The 12,316-nt window shown below is 34.8% G+C and overlaps 1 protein-coding gene across 1 annotated transcript in view; it reads left to right on the forward strand.

The window, feature by feature from the left end:
- The window catches only part of SCN7A (sodium voltage-gated channel alpha subunit 7), an 83,552-nt gene that overhangs the window by 32,542 nt on the left and 38,694 nt on the right, over positions 1-12,316 (forward strand). Inside the window, exons 6-9 of the mRNA XM_049773378.1 lie at positions 689-777; positions 5,317-5,523; positions 7,860-7,929; positions 10,049-10,190. Coding sequence (XP_049629335.1) covers positions 689-777; positions 5,317-5,523; positions 7,860-7,929; positions 10,049-10,190 — 508 coding nt within the window. The remainder of the gene's footprint in view (positions 1-688; positions 778-5,316; positions 5,524-7,859; positions 7,930-10,048; positions 10,191-12,316) is intronic.

A 12,316-nucleotide genomic window follows, 5' to 3' on the forward strand; every position in this document is an offset into this window, starting at 1 on the left:
TACATACATATTTTGGATATCCTTTTTAAATATATATATAGCCCTTATAAAGAATATAATCATTGCCATTTAAACAATAAAAATAGTAGCAAATGTCTTTGTAATTATTATCACTATAACTTCTATGATGTTGTTACTGTTAACTTATACTTATTTTGTCATAATATGGGTCTTATTATAATCTACACATTTAAAATAAAAGCCTCATAATTGAAAATTATTATCCCCATCTTACTTTTGAGGTAACTATAGCAAGAATGATTAAGATTGTTCTGTTACATAGGCAGATAGGCAGAGGGGTAACAGAGTCTGAACCCATAACTCCCATATACCACTTCTTTACTGTAATCACCATTACTCATCTTCCGCATCATGATGACCATAAACAAAATCATCATCATCATAAGTTTATATAACTTAAATAAAGCATATTTATTTTTCTTAGTTTATCTTTTTGATAAAATACTCCAGAGGATAATAAGAATTTAAGATAATCAAAAATGTAAGTCACACTTTATGTACTGTAGTAATTTTTATATTTTAATAATAACAAAACTCTTTATAAAATGAGATTTTAAAATCAAGGGAAATATTTGATACTGTTTTGATAAGTTCTTAAGAATGTAAAGAGCTAATGATAAATATTATAAACTTAATGATTTCTAAATAATTTTATTGATTTCCGCAGAATAGGAACATATGCATCTCATGGATTCTTTTCAGTATTCATAGTGATGAGAAATTTGAGAATTTTGAAAATCATTCCCTTAAACCAAGGTAAGAAGTAATAATTGAGTTACTTTGGTTTTACATACTTTCATGATTCACTTCAACAGCCATTATTGCTTACAGAAATGTGAAGCTGAACAATGTTTTTTTTTTTGAAATCAATGAATTATCTGATATTTAAATCTATTTTAGTCATTCCAGGAACCATGAGAAATAACATAGCATAACTGTTTTGTATTTGAGGTTGGCTCACTACTTATGGTAGCATACTCTAATGAGAATTCAAAATATAGTTTCTAGTTTTATTATTCATCTTTCTTATATATCAAATATAAACTTATAAAAATTCCCTTGGACTTTTAATTAAAGAAGTCTATTTGTATCTATCTTTTGTTTTCTTTTTCTCATTGCTTAAGGAAACCAAATGAACTGAACCTTGTAGATTAAAATAATAGATTCTTGGTGACCAGAACAACAGTACAATGGGTAGGGCTTTTGGATTGCATGCAGAAGACACAGTTTCAATTCTTCATACCCCAATGTTTCCCTGAGCCTTCTATGAGTAATCTCTGAGTTCACAGTTAGGGATAATCTCAAAGCACCTCCAACCATAGATAAAAGTGCTTGAATAAAATGTATCTTATATACTTGAATAAGGTGAGTTTCAATGTCACAAAATTGAAGGAGATTCTATTGAATAAGTTTAAGCTCTGACCAATAAAAGAAGAGAGCTTCCATCTAGCATTTTGAAGATATCACAGACTAATCACCAAATTCACCTAATTTGTTGAGTCTAAATAATACAGAAACAATTCCACTGAAAAAACGTTTTCTTTGGGGGGGCTGCTATGGATTGCAATTACTGTGAAAGAGTTGGGTCAATCAATTCAGGAGCAAGTATGATAATGCACATAATAAGATTCTTAGACAACTTTCATCTGTAGGAACACCATGAAGGAACTAATCCCACAATAAAATATGTAAACAATATTTTATTTAAAATGAACTATATTGGGATCAGAGCAATAGCACAGCAGGTAGGGCACTTGCCTTACACACAATGAACCTGGATTTGATCTCAGGCAACCATATGGTTTTACAAGTCCACCAGGAGTGATTCCTGAGTGCTGAGCCAGGATATGGTTCCAAAATCAAAAGAAAAAAGAAAAATAAATAAAATGCACTATAACTTAATAAAAATCCCTTAATGATAAAAGAAACTAAAGTTACAAAGGAAAGGTCAAATTTTGCACTGGTTCCATAATTTTAAACAAAGATGTATACTTAGACATATTCAGACATTATAAATTGTTTTAACTAGTAAAAATTAATTATAAAATATATGTTTCAAAAACCATACAAGGAATACAACAGAAGAACTCTATGTACTGAGTATGTATATGCTTTTCATATAAGAATCCTGGGTTCAATTCCTAGAGATGTGTTCCCTGCGTTTTTTAAATTGTGACCCCCTAACCTTGAGCCAAAAATAGCCCTCAAAAACTGCTGGGAACCAAACTAAGGATATTCAGGTATAACACAATTTATCTTATCCTTATATTATTTCTCTGACCCCAATTCTTAGACCTCTTGATATAGTTAAATATTAAGATAGAGCAAAGTTTCATAATTTAAGTTGAGTGTAAGCATAGAAGGAGGAGTTGTAGCAATAGTAGAGTGGCTAATGCATGCAATTAACCTGGATTTGATCCCTGGCATCCCACATGGTGCACTGTGCCCCACCAAGAGTGGTCCCTGAGTACAGACTGAAAAAACACAAACAAAGCAACCCTTAGACTATGAAAATTATGATGTTTACTTATGGGAAAAGAGGGAAGCAGAAGCAGGAGGAATGGTTAACAGGAATCATTTTGATAATAAGATGACACTAAAACTCTTAGTGATGGTGTGGTAACATTATTATGCATTAAAAGTTTGAAGATTTACTTCTGAAATTTATAGTATAAATCAATGTGAAGTCAACAAAATTTTTTACAAAAAAATACGGAATTAAAAATTCATACTCAAATAAATAGTGTAGCTAGGTCAAAAACTCTTCATTATCTTAAGAAAAACTGGGGAAAAAAAGAAAACTGATATGGGACTAGAGAAATATGAAAAGTTTGATTATTTCCTTATTCTATATAAAAGTATAATTTTACTCTTGCTATATCTAATAGATATTATTGGAGAGTTTTTTTTTTTTTGGGGGGGTCACATCTAGCAGCACTCAGGCGTTACTCCTGGCTCTGCTCTCAGAAATAGAAAACAAAACAAGGGGCTGGAGAGATAACACAGTAGTAGGGCATTTACCTTGCACGCAGCCTATCAGAACAGACCCTGGTTTGATTCCTGGCATCCCATATGGTCCCCCATACCTGCCAGGAGTGATTTCTGAGCGTAGAACCAGGAGTAATCCCTGAGTGCCGCCAGATGTGACCTCAAACCCCCCTTCCCAAAGAAAGGGAGCTAGAGAAAGAAAAAGAAAGACAGACGGAAGGAAGGAAGGAAGGAAGGAAGGAAGGAAGGAAGGAAGGAAGGAAGGAAGGAAGGAAGGAAGGAAGGAAGGAAGGAAGGAAGGAAGGAAGGAAGGAAGGAAGGAAGGAAGGAAGGAAGGAAGGAAGGAAGGAAGGAAGGAAGGAAGGAAGGAAAAGCATGAGAAGAATTTAAAAATTAAAAAAGCGGGCCGGGCGGTGGCGCTCGAGGTAAGGTGCCTGCCTTACCTGCGTTAGCCTAGGAGACGGACCGCGGTTCGATCCCCCGGCGTCCCATATGGTCCCCCAAGCCAGGAGCGACTTCTGAGCGCATAGCCAGGAGTAACCCCTGAGCGTCACCGGGTGTGGCCCAAAAACCAAAAAAAAAAAAAAAAAAATTAAAAAAGCATATCTAAAAATAAAATCGATTTGTAGAAATAAAATATCCGGTTAAATTTTGATTAGTGGAGACCTTAATATTACATCCAAATAAATTGACTATTTGCACAAATGCTGTATATAAGCTAAATAATGGGTAAAGTAAACTACTGCACTCTTTCAGGCTATTTCTTCATTGTATTCCAATGAGCTCTTTTACTCTGTTTTCTGAATTGAGTTTGCTCAATGCACGAATTAGCAAAATAGATACACCTAAATAAAACCTTTATTAAAATTGAATTTTTGTTTTCGTTTTGTTTTTGTTTTTGAGTCTCACCCGGAAGCACTCAGGTTACTCTTGGCTCTACACTCAGAAATCACTCTTGACAGGCTTGGGGGACCATATGGGATGCCGGGTTTCGAACTACCAACCTTCTGCATGCAAGGCAGATGCCCTACTCCGTGCTATCTCTCTGGCCCCTAAAATTGAATTTTTAATACGTACATCTTTTGCTATAAAGGCTGCCTACACATAACTATTTTGTGTGTTCTCACTCCATATTATTACTTAACTCCAATAATTTAATTATCAAAAATTGAAAAACTATTAGTAATGAACAGTGCTTATTAAAATAAATTTTTATTGCCTTGCCATGGGCTTATTATTTTTTGTATTTCAGGAACACAGATTCACAGCTTTATATGAATGAATATGCCTCACCCCAAATACTCCCAATGTTCCATTCACATTATAAGATTGACCCCTTTTTACCCTTTTTTTTCTATTCCTCTTCTTCCTTCCCTTTTTGACCAGCATGATTTTTGCAGTCTTTGAATCACTACTGTAATCTTTTAATAGCTTATTTGCTTTGGTTATTTATATTCCACAATGAATAAAAAATACAGCAATTTTCTTTCACATTTTTCCTGACTTATTTCACTATGCACAATCAACTCAAATTGTATTTTTATTAAATAAGGTACAGTTTTACCTTTTTTTTTAAATAACAGAATAGTATATTGAGTATATTTATTAGCAGGTATTTAGGTAGTATCTGTTGTCTTGGCCTAAAAATGGTTATGTTAATCCATTATATCATATTGTTTTGATATAAACTTATGGATGCAAATATATTTCTGAAATAGTATGCTTACAGAAAAATTATTAGAATTGTGTTTATGTACATTGCCTATTTCTGTTTACAAAATTTAGCCCTTTGTCAGACATAAGATGTGTAGATACCTTTTTCTATTTTATAGGTTGCCATTTTTGTAATGGTGATTTCTTTTGCTGTACAAAAGCATTTTAGTTTTAGATTATACCAATATCTTATTTTGCTTTTGTTTTCTTTGCTGTTGGAGTTGAATACCCAAAGACATCTTTATGGACAATCTGAATATTGCTACTTTTAAAGATGTTATGTTTTAACACTTGTGACCAGTTTTATTTATAATTCTAATAAGTATTAGTGATTGGATGAAATTAGTAACTAGTAGAATGAAAAAGCACAAGCACAAATAATAAATCTATAATTATGTATTTTAATTATTTTGTTGGGTATAATAAATTAAGATCAAGACATAAACCTCACAGATAATGTTGAATTCAATCATTAACAAAAATCTATCAATTTATATCAAGTATTCATTTACAATTGGAAAATTTTACCAATTCTACTAATAACTTTATTAATAAAAGTATTTTGGAATCAAAACAGCTCATTTCTCTTTTCAGGTATTAGATCTTTTGTAGAGATCCTGAATAAATGTGTGAGGAATCTTAGAGCTGTCATTATCCTAAATCTGCTTTTTCTGCACATATTTTCTATAATTGGGATGGATTTCTTCATGGGTCAGCTTAGGCATAAATGTTTGCGGTGGCCTCAAGAAAATGAAACTGAAAGCCTACACAACAAAACTGGAAGCCTATATCGTATTCGAGGTAAGAATCATATGTCAAAAAAAGGTTTCTATATGGTAAATTAGTCTTTACAGAAATACTAATAACCGTGACTAATTTCACCAGAAAAAATGTGTTATGCTCAAGTATTAATTTAGATCACTTTCATTTATTAGAAGAGCAAACTTCCAGGTTTAATTAAGTCATAGTTTATTCTTTACAGAATAAATATGGGCAAATGTTATTTGTAACTTCACCAGTACAGGATCTTTGTAATACTCTTTCTTCAATAAAGTGGTTTATTTAAAGTATAATAAAATGAAAGTTTACTAAATTTTTCTATATTAGTTATGGTCTGCAATGGAGACTGAAAAAGTAATACAGCATGTAAGGCATTTTCCTTGCCAGAGGGCAACTTGAGTTTAATTGCCCTCCTCCCACAGACACACACCTGATTTGATCCCGCCAAACACTGCAGGAGCGATCCTTGAGTGCAAGAGCCAGTAATAAGAATGAGCCAAGTGTGACCTACAAACTAACTACAAAAAAATAAAAAATCAGCATCATAGAAATTTATACTTTTTATTTCAATTACTGTTATTCATTTTAAACATGTTCAATTACATTTTGGTAATAATTAGGCTTAAATTGTCCACTGAAAATATTTTAGACTTGTAGACATAATGCTAGTGAATTACTTAATCTTTTATTCATAAATTCATTATAAACTTGATCACATATTTACCATAATCCTGCAGATGACATATAAATAATACCTGTATTAAACAAGTGTTAACTAACTTTCCTCCATCAATGTTTCTTAGTTACCCTCCCATTGCATTTTGGGGTTCCTGCTTAAAGAGTTGGTAGATATGTAGTTTAGGTATATAAATATAACATATCTCTACACTGTACAGTTTTATACTTTGAATTTGGTCAGATTTCCTGGCTCTACTACACTCAGGAATAATTCCTGGCAATGCATGAGGTGTGGTGGGGGGACCTTAAGGGATGCAGATGATTAAAAAAATGGTTGGGCCATGCTGACTACTGCGTCTTACACTTTGAACAAAGTTCACGGGAGTCTTAGAGACTAATGTTCCTCATAATGTTGTCTCCTTTCCTGCTAGTATAACATACAATATAGCCTCAAGAACTCTCTAATCTGTAAAATCTGATTCAGTACCTAGGCTATTAAGCTTTATCTCTGAAGGAAGCTTTTCTTGAATCTACAAGGGAAAGAAAATTAAACTTTTTCAGCACTGCTGGATAGTGTTGAATGAGGTGACAGTTTCAGGTAGCCAGTTTATCTTTCTTTGCTTAGAAAAAAAGTTCAATTAAGAAAAATAAAAGATGGGGCCCGCGAGGTGGCGCTAGAGGTAAGGTGTCTGCCTTGCAAGCGCTAGCCAAGGAAAGATCGTGACCTTGGTTCGATCCCCCAGCGTCCCATATGGTCCCCCCAAGCCAGGGGCAATTTCTGAGCCCTTAGCCAGGAGTAACCCCTGAGCATCAAATGGGTGTGGCCTGAAAAAACAAAAAACAAGAAAAAGAAAAGATATTTTTGCAATTATTCTCAGAGACAAAAGAGAGGAGGGCTGGAAGGTCTAGCTCACAACATGAAGCTCACCACAAAGAGTGATGAGTGCATTATAAATAACTACATTGAGAACTATCATAACAATGAATGAGTGAGGGAAGTAGAATGCCTGTCTAGAGCACAGCAGGGGTGGGGTGGGGAGGAGGGACACTTGGGACATTGGTGATGGGAAATTTTTTAATTGATAGGCTTTGGGGGCCATATGCGCCATATAACCAAAAAGAAATTTTAAAAAAATGAAAAGAAATTCACTGGAGTTCTAGATGTTTCTGTGCCTCCAAAGTCTCATCTCTTTCTCTTTTAGGTGTATAATTCATTCAGCCATGCAGCTATATACTTTAGTGAGGTTCTGTCAAGAATATGACCTCTCTCTCTCCCCTTCAACCAACAATATAGGTTTTCTGCCTCTTACCTTAAAAAATAACCAGAGGAAAAAAATCGGTCAAACACCCTGTGGTGATAAAGCTAATGCAAATTATAGGCTTTTAATGACTTTTCCCAGAATATCTGAGAGATATAATTTTAAATAGGATTCTTCCCTTTCAAGGCTGAGCTTTTTCACTTTGGTGACTATGGAAGAGTTGATTTCCAGAGATCTTTTAGTCTATTTATTGATGCAAAGAGAGTTCCTAGATTGAAACCAAAACAAGATTTAAAAAAAAAAGCCAATTAGGTTATATGGTCTTTCCTTCTTACTGCAGAGAAACATATTTATCTTTGTGTCAATCTAAATAAATTGTAACTATACTGCCCTTTTACTATTACCTTTCTTATTTTTCAGTAACAGAAAGCTTTTATTATTTGGAAGGAGAAACATCTGCCCTCCTTTGTGGTAACACTTCAGATGCTGGGTATGTATATGCTGCTAATGTTTTCTTCTATAAAATCTGTTTCACTGTTCAGTTATTTTTATTGAATTATTTTTTGCTCTTAATGGGTGCAATTGGATTCCACTATTTTTCCAAAACTGTGCCTAGAAATGTAACCACAGAATTAGGGAGAATTTTAAAGAGAAGAAAACAATACATTCTTTTAATTGATTAGAAGCTTTTAGAGAAAAAGATTTAAAATATTTTATTTTACTTACTTGATGACTTTTATATATTTGGAGGTATGGCCTTCCTAGCAGTGCTCAGGATTCTTGTGAGCCTCTCTTGGTGGTACTTATTTCACCTGGCCAAATAATTCAGTGCTCAAATACACAAATGCTTTGGCCATTAGAGCTATTTTAGTTATATTCTGGTGATTTTCAGGACCACATGTCACAGTGTTTGTGTTAAACTCTGCCAGGGAGCAAACTCAGATTCATGTCCATACAAAACATGGGCCTCAAACACTGGGCTCTCTGCCCCCAGGTTATGAATCTTTTCTGATGATATCTCATTAATTATAATCTTATTCTTAAAAATGTGTTTCTAGGGTAAATACAGAAGTATACCACATATATTGTATTTAGTATAACTGCATTAATTTAGTGGTCTAAATGGAAGATGTCTTGAGCACCCTTTGCTCCAGAGTAGATAGAGCAAGGAGAAGGAAAGAAACTGAGTGGAGGAGGAGAAAATAACTGGTTTGTTATAATCAGAATTACAGTGGATTTTTCCAAATGGAAAAAATTATGTAATATTTTACCAACCAGCACTGCATAGCAAACAATAACAAAAGTTAATGCTTGGGGCCAGAGTGGTGGTGCAACCAGTAGGGCGTTTGCCTTGCATGCACTGACCTAGGATGAACTGTGGTTTGATCCCCCGGCATCCCACACCCAATGAGACTCAAGGGTTACTCCTGGCTATGTGCTCAGAAATCGCTACTGCTTGGGGGACTATTGGGAACCCCAGGATCGAACCCAGGTCTGTCCTGTGTCAGCCACATGCAAGGCAAACGCCCTACCATTGTACAATCTCTCTGGTTCCTAAAATAAAAATTTTACCATGATTCTATGGGTTAACAATTTAGCAAACCTCAGTGCATAAATTTTTTGTTTCACATTGTATCACACTTGTTGACCACTAAGAGTTGTTTAAGGGGCCGGAGAGATTGCACAGTGGTAAGGCGTTTGCCTTAGACTCAGAAGGATGGTGGTTCAAATTCCGGTATCCCATATGGTCCCCCGAGCCTGCCAGGAGCAATTTCTGAGCATAGAGCCAGGAGTAAGCCCTGAGCGCTGCTGAGTGTGACCCAAAAACCAAAAAAAAAAAAAAAAAAAAAAAAGAGAGAGTTGTGTTGGTAAAACTAGACCCCAAAGTAACCTGGGCTGAAATTGCATAAAAATATGATAATGACTGACCATCAAACCAAATATCCCAGGAGATAAAGTATGAGAGATCCACGAAATGAAAAATATATCTTATCTGATTTTTTAAGGTGCATGGAATGAAAGAATATTTTATCTGATCAGTGTGAAGAAAGACATATGGTACCAAAGAATATGTATTGCTTATAAATAATGGGATTGAAAGACTTGAAATAATTTGAAAATGATCCTTAACTATAGTAGCTTAATTTGGGGGTAGAGGTGAGGCCACACTTAGCAGTGCTCAGGGCTTACTCCTGTCCAAATTCAGAGCTCATTCCTGGTGGGCTTCAGGAACCATATGGAATGCTGGCATTGAACTGGGTTGGCCACATGCCAACCCTTATAGCTTAATTTTTGCCTGTGTAATTTTTTCATCAGCTACACTTTCATCTTTTAAAAAGCCAAGTATCGGTTAATGAAGAATACTTTAAGAAATGAAAATAACTACATGTGAGGTCATTTTCTTTCAGTTAAATTAGTCATGTTCAAACATATGACCTTAAAAATTAGACTCATTTGCAGCTTTTCGTACTAGAATTTGCTTGAGGAGCTAATTTTTGTGGAAGAAGAAACCATTTATTTATTATTCATGGGCAGATGGTTTACCTTTGTGATATGGTCATAATTTGAAAGCCTCATAAGAGTAAGCAGATTTTTTTTGTCTTCTTTAGTCGGTGTCCTGAGGGATTTGTGTGTGTTCGAGCAGGCGATAATCCTGATTATGGATACACAAATTTTGACAATTTTTTCTGGGCCTTCCTTGCCATCTTTCGTTTAATGACACAAGATTATCCTGAAGCACTTTATCATCAGGTAAGAACATAGCGTATCTTCCCTGCACACAAGAATGGTGCCATAAGCACTCATGTAAAAATAATGGTCAAATGTAATATGGTATATTAGATATACATGTAGAGAAGAACTTGAGGACATAATGGAAAGTGAACCAAATTTACTAAATACCAACTGTATGATAAAAGGAGGCTCAAATATATAGTTAATTTAATGTCTGAAAAAAACATGCAACATGATTATTTTTATATTTGTAATGAAGATACTAATATCTGAATGACTTGATATCATTTCTTAATAGGTAGTGTCTGATTTATTTGAATATTTAAAAACTTGCTGTTTCCTAAATGATTTTTCCTCATAATTTCTCATTACATCGTTGCTCACTTTATCTAAATTTAAGCTTCTTTCTCTCATCCTTGCTTCCCAGGAGTCAAGCAAGTTTTTCTCTGAGCTTTTCTCCAAATTCTCCTATTAATTTTAGGCTTAATTCTACACTAGATTTTCTGAATACTGTTTCACTGATCTCCATTGATGGCTATTTTAATTGCACATTCCATTCTACTATTAAAAGATATACTACCTAGGATTTATATATATATATGTATGCATGTATATATATACACTAGGATTTATACTGTCTTTCTTTTGTTCTTAGTATTTAATGCATACATTGATTAATGAAAATTTTAGTAGGCAAATTTACTGAATACTTTTGAGTCATATCACTCTATCCATTACTAATTCTATTTTATTCTTTTCTAATAGCCCCAAAAGTACAATACCTATTTTTTCATTAGCATTGGTTTAAAAGGAATCTTTTCTCCTATCAATAAAATGAGAAATTATTCTTGCAATGACTTACCTCTAGAATTCATACAAAAACGACTGTATTTTCCGGCTTATAAGATGACTTTTTAACTTTTTAAAACATTTTTTTAACTTTTTTTTTCCCACTGCATCCCATCCAGCTTCCAGGCATCATCACTCAGTCCTCTGCTTGTCCTGATTAATCTTTCTGGGCACATAGAGGAGCTGAGTTAACGAGCACTGCATCCCATCCAGCCTCTGAGTGTCATCGCTGGTATGTGGCTTTCTGATGCTCAGTCCTCTGTTCAGCTTTTATGGAACACAGAGGAGACGCTCTGTCTTCCTCTAGCTGTCCTATTAATCACTGCACCCCAGACTGCTGCTTTTGGAGGAGTCCCCTCTCCCTCTCTCAATGTAGATCACAATTAAAAAATCACAGTCACTTGTAGCAGGACAGCCCCTGAAGAGGTTGACTGATGGAGGGATGGAGAATGAGGCCCTTTTCTTCCAGCTCGGAGCACGTGTCTGCCACCCTGTCTAGCCCAGGGTTCTGAGGTGAAACGGCGGGTAAACAGCTCGCAGACAATCAGGCTCGTGGAAATATTTGCTTTATTCGGATTTACAAAACTGAAGTCCAAAGACTCCGATTCAGTTCCAGCCAGCAAAAAGCCTCTCGCCTTCCACAGACCCTTGCTCTTATAGTCCAGAGTCAGGTCCCACCCAATGGTGGGATCAGATACCAACCAATGGTGGAAGCAGAATCAGGTCCTACCCTAGGGTGGGGGCAGAATGCCAGGTCACACCCTAGGGTAGGGCACAATCACCTAATCAGATTAGGGTGAGCAACATAGTAATCCCCCAAAATATTTACATACACAACAGTCACTCACTACAAATGACAAATGTAAAATGATTGTTGGTACTTCAAACTCTAGCTTTATTAAACATATACAGTTAATCTTAGAAGGTTCTACTTTTTTTCTCTTATGGTTTTTAATTTCTATTTGGTGTGCATTAAAAGAGAGATAGTCTTATACAGCAAATATAGCCCAAACCCTATATTTTAACAAGAAAAGTAGGGGGTTGTCTTATGCGCCCAGTCATCTTATACACTGGAAAATACAGTACTTCACTATTGCACTCTAAACTGATATTCACAAATGTAAATAAATTTTATTTTAACTTGAGCTTAATATGTGCACTAAACATTGTCTTATTCTGAACTGTCTATGTCTAGGGGAATTCAGCAATTATTTTCCCAAGAGTCCAGTTCATGTTTCAAAGTGTTCTCTTCTCCATTCATTAAACAATTGCATTCAAATTCTCATTGATATTCT

Source organism: Suncus etruscus, chromosome 5 (assembly GCF_024139225.1).
Source record: "Suncus etruscus isolate mSunEtr1 chromosome 5, mSunEtr1.pri.cur, whole genome shotgun sequence".
NCBI classification, from domain to species: Eukaryota; Metazoa; Chordata; class Mammalia; order Eulipotyphla; family Soricidae; genus Suncus; species Suncus etruscus.